Below are 18,380 nucleotides of genomic sequence, written 5' to 3'. Positions count from 1 at the left end.
ACAAGCTGAGAAGCTGCCTCATGGATCACAAAAGTAGAGCTGTGCGTAGTTTTTATTTACGCAAGTGTAATGTTGCATTGATAGAACTGCTTGCAGGGTTACCAGTAGTTATAGAACAGAGTCGAGCTATAAACTGCATTTATGCAGTTCCAATATTTTTCCCCCACTAATGTTTGTCTGGCCGGTTCTGGGTTTTGTATAGAGTTGTGAAACGTGCCAAACGTGAACAATTTTTTACACCAGACTCTTTATTTTTATAGTTAATAACGTCGTTTTTGGTATGGACAGTCAAAAAAGAAACTTAGTGACCAAAAATGTTACAAAATACAAATATTTGTTGAAGGGCAATATTTTTGTGAAGTGTACATAATACTTGATGTCACGTGAACTATGTGTACAAGAGAAAATAAAACTACACAACTTTGCACAGCACTACACAAAAGAAAGGGGAGTGTGGCAGACAGTTTGCACTATCAGAGAAGCATCTTTCTGTGTACATTATGTCAGACCATTGGTGTGGGGGGGGGGGGGAGGGGGTCAGGGTTCAGGGGAGAGACTTGGCGCACTGAACACATTTGTTGCAAAAACCTCACTGAAAACACCCTGTTCTCAAGTGAGTCACTGGATAAGTGAGGGCGACATTAAAACCGCAAACATTATACCAAACCATGACGTTGTGCTTCAGAAACGGATAAGTATTTAGGAGTTTACCGTCATAAAAAAATGTTTATGTCCTCCTCAAGCTCTAGGCAGCTGAGTGTGCAAAAGAGATAACTTCTTCTTGCTGATTTTTGAATACCCTGATCACTGAAAGAGATAGTTGCCCTGCAAGGTGGCCATTGTTTTTAGTCCTTCCAGCTGGTGCACGCTCAAGAGGTCTCAGAAAAGCACCTCAGTCCCAGAGTGCACTTTCCTCTTGCAGACACAACCTTGGCATTTGAGAGACACTATAGTATATTCCCGCTGCACCTCCCTAAAAACCCTCACTCCCAATAAAAGTGAGAAAACAAGGTCAAAATCGAATGCAGGAAACACAGGGTGGCAATATCCTTGCATCACGCGCCGCTTCTGTCGCGTGGCCAGACTCCCTTTATATTAGGAAAACAGTCCCCCTATGTGGGGTTCTCAGTTACACAGTACAAAGATAACAGTTTGAAAGTTTGCAAGCCCTTGCACTAGCAAACAGCATACACTGATCTAGAGTCAGACACACTTTGGGAAACTGGCTGCCAGCAACAATGCTCTGCAAGGGAACATTTCCAAATTAGCATAATTTCCTGCAGGCCAGAATGCATTTACTAATCTCTCTTTTGTATCTGTTCCAGGAATATTTGGGATGATTTCAGAATTTTTTCAGGGAGACGCAGTACATTGGTTCCAGGTTCGCACAGGCCTGAGTTTTACAGCAGAATCTGGGCCCAGTTACTGCTGCTTTGTGGAGGTGAGAGAAGCAAGGGATGCCTGCAGCTCGAGCTCACCAATCAATCACTGCATTTCTAATGCGCGCTACATACCCGTGAGGGTCTCAAGGCGCTAGGGGGGGGCGCTACTGATCCAAGAGCCGGGTCTTGAGAAGTCTTCTGAAGGCCAGCAGGTCCTGAGTCTGTCATAGGCTGGTAGGGAGAGCGTTCCAGGTCTTGGCGGCGAGGTAGGAGAAGGATCTGTCGCCGGCGGTGGTTTTTCGGATACGAGGGACTGTGGCGAGGGCGAGGTTGGCTGACCTCTGCCTCGTCGGAGCGAACCATGATCCAGCCGACGGGGAGGGGTGCAGGTTCCATTTTGGGACTTCTTTGCCGAAGGAAGCCGAGAAGGATATGGACTCTCGCGAGGGGTCTTCTGAATATAAGAGCATTTGAAGCATGGATAGAGGTCTAACACCAGGGCACAGATGCATGCCCCTTGGTGGTACTCTCTATCAGCCTGGAGAGGCCCATGTCTGGCTGTAGGAGCCACCTGGGAATGTAGAAGTGATGGAAGCCCACGAGGGACAAGGTGCATCTAAGGAAAACAAAGGAACACACAAGGCGCCTTTGGCATAGGTGAGAAATGAGTACAAAAGAGGACCCCAAGGACCTCAGATGTTCTTGAAGAAATGTGACAGTGTCTAGTGTGTGAGGCCACACAGCATTTACAGGGCTCGTGGGGAACCCTGAGCCCTGGGGAACCGAGGCTCCTGACTGGCCTTGGACACAGGGGACACAGGGGATCCAAAAAGAACCACTGGGGGTTCTTTGGCGTTTATGATGGAACGTGTTAATGAAGAGTGTCCATGAAGGACAAAAAGAATTTCTAAGGAAATGCAGAACCCACAGAGACCCATGAAGGAGAAAGGCAACTCTAAGGAAACGCAGAACCCACAGAGACTCTTGAAGGATATAAGGCATCTGTAAGGAAAGACGGAAACCACAGAGACCCAAGAAGTACAAAAGGCCTCTCTTAGCAAACACAGAACCCACAGAGACTCTTGAAAGACAAAGGGCCTCTCTTAGAAAACATGGAACCCACATAGACCCCTGAAGGCGGTAAGGAGTTGGTGGCAGCTTCTCCCACCCCGCTTGGCGCCGACCCTGCATTTTGATATCTCGCACGCTGTTAAAACTCTGAGGTGGCGATAGCAGAGCAATTGAATGCTTTTAAATTCACTTGGCACTGTAGTCACTACTTTTAATTTTATTGAAACTGTATTGTACAATTGTTGCTATTAGCTGCGTATAATCACGCTGTTGAAAAATTCCACTCACCTGCACTCACACAGGGCTTAACAGTGGGATTGTTCCTTTCTGCCTCTTTGACCCCTGAACCGGCACTGCAGCCAATCGCGGTGTTTGGAGGGCGGGGCAGGGACGGGACACACGGAGAGTCGAGCGGTTAGCGCTCTAGACCTCCAGCATTCCAGGGCTATTTAGGCGGCGAGGAGGCGGTCGCGCTGTGCGGTAAGGAGTTGGTGGCAGCTTCTCCCACCCCGCTTGGCGCCGACCCTGCATTTTGATATCTCGCACGCTGTTAAAACTCTGAGGTGGCGATAGCAGAGCAATTGAATGCTTTTAAATTCACTTGGCACTGTAGTCACTACTTTTAATTTTATTGAAACTGTATTGTACAATTGTTGCTATTAGCTGCGTATAATCACGCTGTTGAAAAATTCCACTCACCGGCACTCACACAGGGCTTAACAGTGGGATTGTTCCTTTCTGCCTCTTTGACCCCTGAACCGGCACTGCAGCCAATCGCGGTGTTTGGAGGGCGGGGCAGGGACGGGACACACGGAGAGTCGAGCGGTTAGCGCTCTAGACCTCCAGCATTCCAGGGCTATTTAGGCGGCGAGGAGGCGGTCGCGCTGTGCGGTAAGGAGTTGGTGGCAGCTTCTCCCACCCCGCTTGGCGCCGACCCTGCATTTTGATATCTCGCACGCTGTTAAAACTCTGAGGTGGCGATAGCAGAGCAATTGAATGCTTTTAAATTCACTTGGCACTGTAGTCACTACTTTTAATTTTATTGAAACTGTATTGTACAATTGTTGCTATTAGCTGCGTATAATCACGCTGTTGAAAAATTCCACTCACCTGCACTCACACAGGGCTTAACAGTGGGATTGTTCCTTTCTGCCTCTTTGACCCCTGAACCGGCACTGCAGCCAATCGCGGTGTTTGGAGGGCGGGGCAGGGACGGGACACACGGAGAGTCGAGCGGTTAGCGCTCTAGACCTCCAGCATTCCAGGGCTATTTAGCCCCTCGTCGGCTCCAGCGCGCAGCGTTGGCGCGCAGGGTGGCGCCTACTCCTGCGCCTAAGACGAGCCAAAGACCAGCCCGTCTGCGCCCGTCCGCGACAGGACGGGGCTAGGGGCAGGAGGACATGGCGGCACACTCTGGCGGTGTGGCCGATGCCCTCGGACACGAGAGGATCATATATAGCCCCCAGACGCTAACAGTAGTACGTGAGCGTCTACCGACTACCTGTGTCGGTAAGATAGACCACAATCTAGAGGGGCCGTTCTCGTGTTTTGTATGTAGAACGCAGTTCCACCATAATACTGAGGGAACCGATCAACAGCAAATCAGTGTTGCTAGGCCCACCGGGGATGGACCTTACAGTGGGCCTAATTCCTCTGCGGGGAGTAAAAACCTACTATGTAATGCACGATCATTAGTAAAGCATAGCACTCAAATTTGGGACATGATAGATATGGAGTTACCAGATATCTGTTTTATAACGGAGACCTGGCTCAAACCCCATCTAGTCCCTGCTATCGCGCTGAGCATTCCATTAGGGTACAAAATAGTCCGGATGGATCGGTTGAATAAAGTAGGAGGGGGGGTTGCAATAGTGCATAAGGAGGAACTTAAAATTACCATTCTGGATGAAATCAGTACCCTACAGATGGAACTACTAGTTTTTAAACTTAACTCCGCATCGAGGGAACAAAGAAAGGGTGCCCTGGTCTATCGCCCCCCAGGCCCCAGTGGAAACTTTTCTATTTCCCTCATGGAAGCCCTACTACCGTTTGTAGATCAAAATCAAAACTTCCTGTTATTAGGAGATTTTAATGTGCATGGAGAGTTGGAAGACTGCCTGGATGTTAAAACTCTTTTAACGGATCTTGAGATCTTAGGCCTAAAAAAAATTAACTATGGGCCTACGCATGAGGCAGGCCATACTTTGGACCTAGTGTTCTCGAATTCACCCCGGACAATATGTGCAGCTTCCACCCAGGTCGAATGGACAGACCATTTTATTCTGGAATTCTATACTGACACTATGAATACACCAGCCATACAGACCGCACTTGCCACTAAAAGAAGACCCTGGCACAAATTAACTGCCGAGGCCTTTGCAGAGGTATATAAAGATCACCTGTCCACTGGTCAGTCGGTGGATATAAATACTGAGCTTCAGCGGCTCGAGCAGGCTATTAGTGCAGCCATAAACTCTACCATTCCTCTGAAAATATATAAAGCACGCAAGGCAAACAGACAAGAAATCTGGTTTTCTGAAAGCTTGAGATTGCTTAAACAAAAAACCAGGAAGTTAGAAAAAGTATGGAGACGGTCTCGAAGGTCTGAGGATAAGGAACTACATAAAGTTTCCTTAAGGAAATATCATAAAGCTATCAGGGTAGCTCGGAAAAATTATATAGGCACACAACTAGCAGAGGCTGGGAAAGACCCAGGGCTGTTGTATAAAATCCTACTAACATTTACCAAACCGGCAGCCTGTGAAACAATGGAGAATGCCTCTCAGGCACTATGTGATGAGATTGCACTATTTTTTACGAGGAAAATTGATGCCATCTATGAAAAGATACTGGCTGCTAAGTTAAACGAGACAGCTGTTCTAAATCTCCCAGACAATAATGTATTCCCGAACCTAACCGTAGCTAGCCTTAAAAGCTTTCCCCCCATCTCACTAGAAGAGGTTACTACACTAACCACTCAGATCAAGAGCGGCAGCCCCCTGGATATCATTCCAGCTCGCATTATGCCTTTGCTGTCTGATGTCCTGGGCCCAGAAATCCAAAAGTTAATAAACCTATCTCTGAGCACCGGAGAAGTGCCGAGAGACTGGAAACGGGCCTTGGTGAGACCTCTGAGGAAGAACTCTGCCGTTCCCTGGACGGACTTAGCCAATCTACGGCCGATCTCCCTTCTCCCCTTTATGGGTAAGATTATGGAGAAACATGTCAACCAACACCTGTCTAGGTTCGTCGAGGAGACTAATGGGTTGGATCCCTCCCAGTCGGGTTTTAGGCCAGGGCACAGCACCGAGACCACCTTGCTGTCAGTCGCAGACGATCTACACAGGTTCCAGGATAAAGGTTACTCTGTTATCCTGGTCCTGTTGGATCTGTCTGCGGCATTTGATACTGTGTCACACGACATCATGACCGCCAGGCTTGTTAACATCGGCCTGGAAGATAAGGCTCTGGCTTGGTTGGGGAGTTTCCTGAGGGATCGCACCCAAACAGTCACCTTGGGTGCTTATCGGTCAGAGGAGTCGGGGATCTCAAAGGGGGTGCCACAGGGCTCTTGCCTGAGCCCTACTTTATTTAATATCTACGTGGCCCCCTCGCTAACATCATGAGATCCCATGGGTTCATTCCTGCGTCATACGCAGATGATACCCAACTCCTCTTCCCTTTTAAGATCCTTACGGATGAGATCAGGAACTCCTTTTCCCAGGGGATGAAGGCAGTGGCCCACTGGATGGCATCTAACCTCCTGCAATGCAATGTTGCGAAAACTGAGGTGATGCTGTTCGGGGAAGCCAAGATCCTTTGGTCCCCAGACTGGTGGCCACAGGACCTTGGCCCAGTCCCGGAGCCTAAACAGGTGGTCAAGGATCTCGGGGTGCGCCTAGACCAGGACCTCTCCTTTAAAAACCATACTGCCCAAGTGGTAGGGTCCTGCTTCCACATAATTGGGATGTTGCGGAAGGTATTTCCCCTATTGCCGGATTCAACAAGGAAGACCCTGGTACAAGCCCTGATATTGAGTTGGTTGGACTACTGCAACGGGTTGCTCCTCTCTGCAAATGAGGGGGTTACCTCGAGATTGCAGGTTGTCCAAAACACAGCAGCTCGCCTTGTCCTTAATAAACCCCCCCGAACACCCTCTAAACCCCTTCTGACTGCGTTGCATTGGCTCTCTGTGAAACAAAGGGTGAAGTTTAAGGTGTGTTGTATTATGCACAAATGTCTTTCGAGAAAAGGCCCTCTATATCTGCTTAGCAAATTCTCACCCTATGTGCCTTCACGGTCCTTGAGATCAAGCGAACAGGCTTTGCTGCAGATACCTAGAGCGAAAAAGGTGAGACAAGGGGACAGAGCACTTTCCATTGCGGGCCCCATGTTGTGGAATACCCTTCCACTTTCCCTGAGACTCTGCAAAGAGCACCTAGCTTTTAGGAGACAGCTGAAAACGTTCTTATTCTAAATCATGGAGATACAGCGACAGGTTGTTTATTTGCTTCTAGGTTGCCAAAGGCGCGGAGATACTCCTTCGGGAGGTGATCCTAGCGCGTTACAAACTCGCAAATAAATAAAATAAAATTAGGAAATTCAGAACCCACAGAGTCCAATGAAGGATAAAAGGCATCTGTAAGGAAATACAGAACCCACATAGACCCACGTTGGACAAAAGGCCTCTCTTAGACAAAGACAGAATTCACAGAGACCCCTGAAGGACATCAGGTCTCTTTAGGAAACACGGAACCTTCAGAGACTCTTGAAGGATATAAGGTATCTCTAAGGAAACGCAGAACACATAGAGACCCATGAGTGGCATAAAGTTTCTCTAAGCCTAAGGAAACACAGAACCTACAGAAACTCATGAGGGACATAAGTATTTCTAAGGAAACATGGAACCCACAGAACCCATGAAAGACAAAAGGCATCTCTGAGGCAACGCATTCCCATAGAGACCCACTAGTGACACCGAATATCTGTAGGGATAAACCCAGCCTGAGGGGTAGAGCTTTCCCCTCTGGGATTAGAACCCGGATCCCCCAGCATGCTCCCCGCTCCCTCCTGATAACTTGTCCACCCACAATCAAATCATCGACAGAGATTCTCGTGGGTGTAAAAATGGCCATGTTTAATATTTGACATTTCATAAACATGACAAGGCATTTCAAATTCATTATTTACAGTTATCAACACAACTTTATTATTATTGACTTTCAAGATCTTCTTCAGCACGAGTCTAATCCTCTAGCACTAAGGGGCCTTCCAGCTCGCATCTTCTATGCAGAGCATCCACGCAAGGCAAGGTGCAACCCACCTGTGCACATAAGGAGTGGGCCCCAAACCTCTGATCCTTGTCCGTCCCTCTGATCCTTGTCCGCCTTCTCCAGGGGCCCACCCTCCGACCACCAGGCTGACCAGGGACCCAGGAGGCTCGTAACCTGTCGCCCTCGCCTCCCCAGCCGGGGCCATATTTTCCAGCGGAGAGCTTACCGTCTCCCCCCTCAGTGCTAGCCTAGGGAGTACGCAAGGCGGACTCCCGTCCATTCCGTCGGTCAATTTTACTGTTCCAAGGTCTTTCTACCGCAACACGCCCCTCCAACCTACTGAGCTAAAGGGACGGGTGGGTGGGAGTTAAAATGAATCCAGGAAGAACAAAGGGGACGCTTTTGGGCGCCCACCGGTCCGGAGCCGCAGAGGACGAAGAGACTAGGGTCCCTGCCCCGGGAACCTAAATAGGTCCCCAGTCCCCGCCCTCTGCGACACCGGAAACGCGTCACCTTGCCCCGGAAGTGCTACGCGGCCGGTCACCCTTTGGGGCTGACCGGCCGCCAAAGACTAGCCGAGGTAGGGGGCGGGGGCCGGGGGGCCAGGTCCTAAGACAGCGCTTCACTAAGCTCGCACTTGGCAAAGTATGTTTCGACTGGTACCCCATCGCCTCGATGCAGAATGTTACCTCATTCCACGCGCCATGTAGCATTCCACACGGAGGGAACAGGAACACCCAAGAACTCACATAAAATTCCTAGAAGAATGTGTGGAAATACTACATCCGGTGCAGCTTCCCAGGCCTCCGACTGGAAACGTGGCGCAAAAAGAGAAAACCATAAAAGCATGTCCAGGCGGAGACGTAAATCTCAGTTCATACTTTCACTTTTCTTTGGCCTCGGGCCTTGTGTCTCCATTCTGTCTGCTCTGAGCAGGTGACATTTAAATGTCTGCGTTGATCAGTATCGCAATTCATATTGCTGCCACGTTCTTGGACCTTACTGGTAAGGGCACATGCCACCATTTGCCACGAGCGAGCAGTTTAATAACTAAATTAACGCAGAGTCCCTTGGCAAAGGGTGGGTGTGTTTTTAGGTTCCGCTTAAATACAGATAGTTGCTGGGTGTGGTTAAAATCCCTCAGATTTACTATTCCAATACTTAGAGCAGGGTTTAGACAGCCTGTTGCTTATCACATATCAGCATTCTTGTCAAGCTCATTTGCTTGTTTTTAATTTGATGGCTTTCATTTCTCTTCAGGTATTTGCTTTACCCTGGAGCATAGCTTATATACCATCCTTCTCATTGGCTAATTTGTATCTGTCCATGGCTGACATCCTGGAAATTACTTGTATCTTCTTCTTTCTCAAATCCACGGGATGGCATGTGTTTTCCTGCTTTCCCCCTTGTGTGCTGCTTCTCTTTTCAACTCCCCACCCTTGCACACTCTATGTTGCTCCCCTTAAGCTTGTCCATTGTTCCCCGCCCCATTCATATTTTTGCTTATTTTTTAGTTTTAATTCTTACAAGCCCCTCCATTGCCCCCCACTCCTTCCTTACCGACTCACTGTTGGTCACTGCCAGACAGCAGAGTTCAGTTGTTTGCTCATCGCACCCAACTCCATTTCTCTTACGGGAAGCGCATGAATTTTTTTTATATTTTTTACTTTTTCGGAGGGCACAGCACCTACAATTTTCTACCAGGCCACGTCTTTATCCACAATGCACTATTACACACTTTTTTTTAATACACCACTCTAAGATGAGCAGCTGTCATCTTGAAATGGTAAATTAAACACGCAGCAATTGGTCATCACATCATGGTGCATGCGCACACTTGCGTGGTGATGCTAGCGTATGGGGCCAGCCATTTAGGCTTCTTTGAGCAGTTGCCGTAAAGCATCGACAACAACAATTAAAAAAAAAAACTTTTGCCCATGCTGGTCACCATTAGAAAGAAGAACTGGCAATGCCAAAATGTCAACTAACACTTTTTAGATGTTAGACCTACTGGTTTTGCCATTGCCTGCTTTCAGGGCTTCCTTGCCCTGGTGCCAGTCTTGCCCCAGCCCCCCTGGCAGCTCTGCGATTCGTGCGCAGAGGAGGCCCAAGGTCCGGCGGCAGGAGGTTGGCATGGCAGCGCTGCACGTCCTTCTGCACCACATCTGGTCCAAGTCAGAGCCCAGCTGCCGAGGGCCAGGCAGGGCCAGGCACATAATTATCGACTCGGGAGGTTTGTTTCTGTTTTATTTGATTTGGGGCGTTAAGGAGGGGGAGGAGGGGGGGATAGTACCTCTAATCAGGCTGGGCTTTTTTTTTCTTTTTCCCGAGTGTTAAAAGGTACCACACATATGGAAACCAGCATGTTAAAAGCGCGGGAAACCCAGTTTTGCGAGCCCTACGCGTGTGCTTGTGTAAATATGCGATTTTATTGTGGGATTCAAAGAGCGCGAATGCGCATGCGTGTTAGTGGATTGAAGCCTCTCTCTTTATGTTTAGGAGTACATTGAGCGGTCTATAAATTGGTCTGCGGGTTGGCATCAGCGGTAGGTGCACTGAGTGTGTTTATCTGTATTTGAGGTCAGTTTGTTTCCCTGCATGTGGGTATCTATGCGTATGCATGTCTTTACGCACGGCTTATATGTGAACGAGCTTATGTGTATTTTTCTGCGCTCGTGTCTTTTTTCTTCAAAAATATAAGACTTCAATTTAGGGCCAGAAAAGCAACTCTTTGCACACACATATATTTAGCGCACTAATGCAAAACGTCTCATTCTTAATAACATTGAGATTCGTGTAGTATGATGGTGTACTGGTGGGCGTTTCTGAGGGGTCAACACAGTGCGTGGTCAGTTCCTCCTATAGGTCGCTTAGGGCCACATGTGTGTAGCTTTTTTAAGCTCTCGAACGGGCGACTGGAAAAAAAAACATTTTTTCTATGTACAAACTCTATTTTGCGGTTCGGTAACCTATAACCTATTACTGAATTGCAAAATAGGTTTGCTATTAGGAATGGGGCGTGTTTAGGTCGGCCCTTCCTAATAGCGACTTGCAGGAGTATGTACACTACACTACGTTCAGCCCCTCAGTGTGATACACCGAGGACTCTCACTACATTCACCCCCTCACGGACATACACACAGGATTCTCACTACATTCAGTGACAAAATGTACATCCAGCCCCTCACTGACATCCTCTACATTCATTCAGCCCTCCACTGATGTACTCTACATTCAGTCCCTAAGTGACAGAACCCCTCAGTGACAGAGTGTACATCCCGGCCCTGACTGACAAACTTTACACCCAGCCTCTCACTAACATCATCTACTTTGAGTCCCTCAGTGACAGAACCCCTTAGTGACACACTGCACATTCACCCATTCTGCCCTCAGTGACTGAACCCCCTACAGAACCCCTTAGTGACATAGTGCACATTCACCCATTCTGCCCTCAGTGACTGAACCCCCTACAGAACCCCTTAGTGACATAGTGCACATTCACCCATTCTGCCCCCAGTGACAGAACCCCTTAGTGACATAGTGCACATTCACCCATTCTACCCTCAGTGACTGAACCCCCTACAGAACCCCTTAGTGACATAGTGCACATTCTCACATTCTGCCCTCAGTGACAGGACCCCTCAGTGATACAGTGCACATTCTCCCATTCTGCCCTCAGTGACAGAACCCCTCAGTGACACAGTGCACATTCTCACATTCTGCCCTCAGTGACAGGACCCCTCAGTGATACAGTGCACATTCTCCCATTCTGCCCTCAGCGACAGAACCCCTTAGTGACACATTGCACATTCTCCCATTCTGCCCTCAGTGACAGAACCCCTTAGTGACATAGTGCACATTGTCCCATTCTGCCCTCAGTGACAGAACCCCTTAGTGACATAGTACACATGCTGCCCACAGTGACAGGACCCCTCAGTGACACAGTGCACATTCCCCCATTCTGCCCTCAGTGACAGAGCCCCTTAGTGACATAGTGCACATTCTCCCATTCTGGCCTCAGTGACAGAACCCCTTAGTGACATAGTGCACATTCTCCCTCTCTGCCCTCAGTGACAGAACCCCTTAGTGACGTAGTGCACATTCTCCCATTCTGTCCTCAGTGACAGAACCCCTTACAGGCCCCCTTAGTGACATAGTGCACATTCTGCCCTCAGTGACAGGACCCCTCAGTGACACAGTGCACATTCTCCCATTCTGCCCTCAGTGACAGAACCCCTTAGTGACACATTGCACATTGTCCCATTCTGCCCTCAGTGACAGAACCCCTTAGTGACATAGTGCACATTGTCCCATTTTGCCCTCAGTGACAGAACCCCTTAGTGACATAGTGCACATTCTCCCATTCTGTCCTCAGTGACAAAACCTCTTACAGAACCCCTTAGTGACATAGTACACATGCTGCCCACAGTGACAGGACCCCTCAGTGACACAGTGCACATTCCCCCATCCTGCCCTCAGTGACAGAACCCCTTAGCGACATAGTGCACATTCTCCCATTCTGCCCTCAGTGACAGAACCCCTTAGTGACATAGTGCACATTCTCCCATTCTGCCCTCAGTGACAGAACCCCTTAGTGACACATTGCACATTCTCCCATTCTGCCCTTAGAGACAGAACCCCTTAGTGACATAGTGCACATTGTCCCATTCTGCCCTCAGTGACAGAACCCCTTAGTGACATAGTGTACATTCTCCCATTCTGTCCTCAGTGACAGAACCCCTTACAGAACCCCTTAGTGACATAGTACACATGTTGCCCACAGTGACAGGACCCCTCAGTGATACAGTGCACATTCCCCCATTCTGCCCTCAGTGACAGAACCCCTTAGTGACATAGTGCACATTCTCCCATTCTGCCCTCAGTGACAGAACCCCTTAGTGACATAGTGCACATTCTCCCATTCTGTCCTCAGTGACAGAACCCCTTACATAACCCCTTAGTGACATAGTGCACATTCTGCCCTCAGTGACAGGACCCCTCAGTGACACAGTGCACATTCTCCCATTCTGCCCTCAGTGACAGAACCCCTTAGTGACACAGTGCACATTCTCCCATTCTGCCCTCAGTGACAGAACCCCTTAGTGACATAGTGCATATTCACCCATTCTGCACTCAGTGACTGAATCCCCTACAGAACCCCTTAGTGACATTGTGCACTTTCTCCCATCCTGCCCTCAGTGTCAGGACCCCTCAGTGATACAGTGCACATTCTCCCATTCTGCCCTTAGTGACAGAACCCCTTAGTGACACATTGCATATTCTCCCATTCTGCCCTCAGTGACTGAACCCCTTAGTGACACAGCCCACATTCTCCCATTCAGCCCCCAGTGACAGAACCCCTTAGTGACATAGTGCACATTCTCCCATTCTGCCCTCAGTGACAGAGCCCCTTAGTGACATAGTGCACATCCTCCCATTCTGCCCTCAGTGACAGAACCCCTCAGTGACACAGCGCACATTCTCCCATTCTGCCCTCAGTGACAGAACCCCTTACAGAACCACTCAGTGACACAGTGCACATTCTCCCATTCTGCCCTCAGTGACAGAACCCCTTAGTGACACAGTGCACATTCTCCCATTCTGCCCCCAGTGACAGAACCCCTTAGTGACACAGTGCACATTCTCCCATTCTGCCCCCAGTGACAGAACCCCTTAGTGACACAGTGCACATTCTCCCATTCTGCCCTCAGTGACAGAACCCCTTAGTGAGACAGTGCACATTCTCCCATTCTGCCCTCAGTGACTGAACTCCTTAGTGACACAGTACACATTCTCCCATTCTGCCCTCAGCAGGGCCGGACTGGCTACCGGGAGTTTTGGAATGCTGCTGAGCTGGGGGCTGATTTTGTTGATGGGGACCTGCGTGTGCTGAACGAAATACATTTTGCTTTGTTTATTTTGTACCACAAGCAGGTCTCCATCAACGAAATTAGCCCCCACCGCAGTGACATCTGCCCCCAGCTCGGCAGCATGCCAAAATGCCCGGTAGCCAGTCCAGCCCTGGCCCTCAGTGACAGAACCCCTTAGTGACACAGTGCACATTCTCCCATTCTGCCCCCAGTGACAGAACCCCTTAGTGACACAGTGCGCATTCTCCCATTCTGCCCTCAGTGACAGAACCCCTTAGTGACACAGTGCACATTCTCCCATTCTGCCCTCAGTGACAGAACCCCTTAGTGACACAGTGCACATTCTCCCATTCTGCCCTAGTGACAGAACCCCTTAGTGACATAGTGCACATTCTCCCATTCTGTCCTCAGTGACAAAACCCCTTAGCTTAGTAACACAGTGTACATTCTCCCATTCTGCCCTCAGTGACTGAACCCCTCAGTGACACAGTGCACATTCTCCCATTCTGCCCTCAGTGACAGAACCCCTTAGTGAGATAGTGCACATTCTCCCATTCTGCCCTCAGTGACAGAACCCCTTAGTGACATAGTGCACATTCTCCATTTCTGCCCTCAGTGACAGAACCCCTTAGTGACACAGTGCACGTTCTCCCATTCTGCCCTCAGTGACAGAACCCTTTAGTGACACAGTGCACATTCTCCCATTCTGCCCTCAGTGACAGAACCCCTTAGTGACACAGTGCACATTCTCACATTCTGCCCTCAGTGACAGAACCCCTTAGTGAAATAGTGCACATTCTCCCATTCTGCCCTCATTGACAGAACCCCTTAGTGACACAGTGCACATTCTCCCATTCTCCCCCCAGTGACAGAAGCCCTTAGTGACATAGTGCACATTCTCCCATGCTGCCCTCCGTGACAGAACCCCTTACAGAACCCCTTAGTGAAATAGTGCACATTCTCCCATCCTGCCCCCAGTGACACACAACCCCTCAGTGACATAGTGTCCATTCTCCCATTCTGCCCCCAGTGACAGAACCCCTTAGTGACATAGTGCCCATTCTCCCATTCTACCCTCAGTGACAGAACCCCTCAGTGACACAGCGCACATTCTCCCATTCTGCCCTCAGTGACAGAACCCCTTACAGAACCCCTCAGTGACACAGTGCACATTCTCCCATTCTGCCCTAAGTGACAGAACCCCTTAGTGACATAGTTCACATTCTCCCAATCTGCCCTCACTGACAGAACCCCTTAGTGACATGGTGCACATTCTCCCATTCTGCCCTCAGTGACAGAACCCCTTAGTGACATGGTGCACATTCTCCTATTCTGCCCTCAGTGACAGAACCCCTTAGTGACACTGTGCACATTCTCCCATTCTGCCCTCAGTGACAGAACCCCTCAGTGACACAGTGCACATTCTCCCATTCTGCCCTCAGTGACAGAACCCCTTAGTGACATAGTGCACATTCTCCCAATCTGCCCTCACTGACAGAACCCCTTAGTGACATGGTGCACATTCTCCTATTCTGCCCTCAGTGACAGAACCCCTTAGTGACACTGTGCACATTCTCCCATTCTGCCCTCAGTGACAGAACCCCTTAGTGACACAGCGCACATTCTCCCATTCTGCCCTCAGTGACAGAACCCCTTAGTGACACAGCGCACATTCTCCCATTCTGCCCTCAGTGACTGAACTCCTTAGTGACACAGCGCACATTCTCCCAGTGACAGAACCCCTTAGTGACACAGCGCACATTCTCCCATTCTGCCCCCAGTGACAGAACCTCTTAGTGACACAGTGCACATTCTCCCATTATACCCCCAGTGACAGAACCCCTTAGTGACACAGTGCACATTCTCCCATTCTGCCCTCAGTGACAGGACCCCTCAGTGACACAGTACACATTCCCCCATTCTGTCCTCAGTGACAGAACCCCTCAGTGACACAGAGCACATTCTCCCATTCTGCCCCCAGTGACAGAACCCCTTAGTGAGACAGCGCACATTCTCCCATTCTGCCCCCAGTGACAGAACCTCTTAGTGACACAGTGCACATTCTCCCATTCTGCCCTCAGTGACAGAACCCCTTAGTGACATAGTGCACATTCTCCCAATCTGCCCTCACTGACAGAACCCCTTAGTGACATGGTGCACATTCTCCTATTCTGCCCTCAGTGACAGAACCCCTTAGTGACACTGTGCACATTCTCCCATTCTGCCCTCAGTGACAGAACCCCTTAGTGACACAGCGCACATTCTCCCATTCTGCCCTCAGTGACAGAACCCCTTAGTGACACAGCGCACATTCTCCCATTCTGCCCTCAGTGACAGAACCCCTTAGTGACATAGTGCACATTCTCCCAATCTGCCCTCACTGACAGAACCCCTTAGTGACATGGTGCACAGTCTCCTATTCTGCCCTCAGTGACAGAACCCCTTAGTGACACTGTGCACATTCTCCCATTCTACCCTCAGTGACAGAACCCCTTAGTGACACAGCGCACATTCTCCCATTCTGACCTCAGTGACAGAACCCCTTAGTGACACAGTGCACATTCTCCCATTCTGCCCTCAGTGACTGAACTCCTTAGTGACACAGCGCACATTCTCCCAGTGACAGAACCCCTCAGTGACACAGCGCACATTCTCCCATTCTGCCCCCAGTGACAGAACCTCTTAGTGACACAGTGCACATTCTCCCATTATACCCCGAGTGACAGAACCCCTTAGTGACACAGTGCACATTCTCCCATTCTGCCCTCAGTGACAGGACCCCTCAGTGACACAGTACACATTCCCCCATTCTGTCCTCAGTGACAGAAGCCCTCAGTGACACAGTGCACATTCTCCCATTCTGCCCCCAGTGACAGAACCTCTTAGTGACACAGTGCACATTCTCCCATTATACCCCCAGTGACAGAACCCCTTAGTGACACAGTGCACATTCTCCCATTCTGCCCTCAGTGACAGGACCCCTCAGTGACACAGTACACATTCCCCCATTCTGTCCTCAGTGACAGAACCCCTCAGTGACACAGCGCACATTCTCCCATTCTGCCCCCAGTGACAGAACCTCTTAGTGACACAGTGCACATTCTCCCATTATACCCCCAGTGACAGAACCCCTTAGTGACACAGTGCACATTCTCCCATTCTGCCCTCAGTGACAGAACCCCTTAGTGACACAGTGCACATTCTCCCATTCTGCCCTCAGTGACAGGACCCCCTCAGTGACACAGTACACATTCCCCCATTCTGTCCTCAGTGACAGAACCCCTCAGTGACACAGAGCACATTCTCCCATTCTGCCCCCAGTGACAGACCCCCTCAGTAACACAGTGCACCTTCTCCATTCTGTCCCCAGTGACGCGTCATGGTAGGTTTGTCATGGCTTCGCCTCCACTCTGCCGCGCCGGCGTGGCTTGGACTCTAAACAGAGGTAGGCGGAGACTGAGGGCAGGGGTGAACTGTGCTCAGACTGTACCCTAATGCCACAGGGTCAAAGCGTGCACCCCCACCTCCCGCCCCCCTCAGATGCTCACACAAGCGCTCCCACCCCCGTCAGTATGTCGAGGAATGCGAGGGGTGTGGCCCCCCATGCCGCGCTCCGTGCTAGCAGACGGACTTCTAAGCGTCCTCATGGGGGTCCGCAGAGCAGACGGCGGTGTCTGGATCCGAGTGTACCTGTGACACTTCAACACATGGTACTGCCCATGAACTTGGAAAGGCAGAGTCACTGCGAGTCGCAGATCCGCTCCGGGTGGGTGTGGGGAGGTGGAGGGGGGGGGGGGGGCTCCATTGAAGGCTGAGGATGTACTAGTTCGTTGATGCCCCTAATTAAAGCAGACAAGGTTGGGGTAGAGTCAGTCACACACCGGGCGCCCCTGACACGAGAGCGACTCACTGTCAGCGCCACTAGCCTGTGGAGCAATCTCCACAGTTCTCCCCAGGCACTGCGGAGGCTGGAGCAGAGTCAGTCACACGTCGGGCGCCCTTGACACGGGACTGACTCACTTCCAGCCCCGCTGGACTTTCACAGGCACTGGCCTGTGGGGCAGTCTCCACCCCTCTCCATAGGCACGGGGGCGGTGTAGAGTCAGTCTTACATTGGACGCCCCTGAGGCCAGACTGACTCCTTCCCAGCCCCGCTGGCCTGGTGGCACAATCTTCAAACCTTTAGGAGGCTGGGGTAGAGTCAGTCACGGATTGGGCGCAGCTGACACGTGACCAACTCACTCCCAGCCCCGCTGTCCTTTCAGAGGCACTGGCCTGTTGCACATTCTCCAGACCTCCCCACAAGCCCTGGGGAGGGAGGTAGAGGTAGTCAGTCCGTCGTATATTGGACTCCTATGACAGAAGACTGACTCATTCCCAGCCCCTCTGGCCTTTCACATGCAAAAGCCTGAGAGACACAATTTCCAGACCTCCCAACAGGCTGAAGAAGGCACCAGAGCAACAAGCGAACTTCAATGAAAGTCCCCGGTACTCACCCCAAGCGTGCAGGACAGACAGACCCAGGTCATCCTCTGTCCGGACGGTCCCTTAGGCAGGCTCAGGGTCACCGCTGGCATCCCTTATGGCGCCCCTGAGGTGCGTGCGTGGGATGATGCAGCGCCGACAGCGGCTCGCATCACTCGAGGAGCTAGGACCCGAAGTGATGCAGGCTCGCGCAGCCTCCTGCTCCCCTCTCTCCCGGCGGCGCCAGCTTTTGTCTCGTTCCCCTTCGTTCTTGGGTGAGCTCCGAGGAGGGGCGGGGGTGGGGCCTGCAGGGATCTCTG

General features: G+C 50.5%; 1 protein-coding gene across 1 annotated transcript in view; it reads right to left on the bottom strand.

Moving 5' to 3' along the window:
* Nucleotides 1-18,140, bottom strand: part of TNS1 (tensin 1) — a 1,078,078-nt gene extending 1,059,938 nt beyond the window's left edge. The window contains exon 1 of the mRNA XM_078679262.1: nt 18,093-18,140. Within this exon, the coding sequence (XP_078535388.1) occupies nt 18,093-18,125 (33 nt within the window). The 5' untranslated portion in view covers nt 18,126-18,140. The remainder of the gene's footprint in view (nt 1-18,092) is intronic.
* Between the last annotated feature and the right edge of the window lie 240 nt (nt 18,141-18,380).

This window comes from Lissotriton helveticus, chromosome 3_1, assembly GCF_964261635.1.
Source record: "Lissotriton helveticus chromosome 3_1, aLisHel1.1, whole genome shotgun sequence".
In the NCBI taxonomy this organism is placed as follows: domain Eukaryota; kingdom Metazoa; phylum Chordata; class Amphibia; order Caudata; family Salamandridae; genus Lissotriton; species Lissotriton helveticus.
This window is presented reverse-complemented; position numbering and strand designations above follow the sequence as displayed.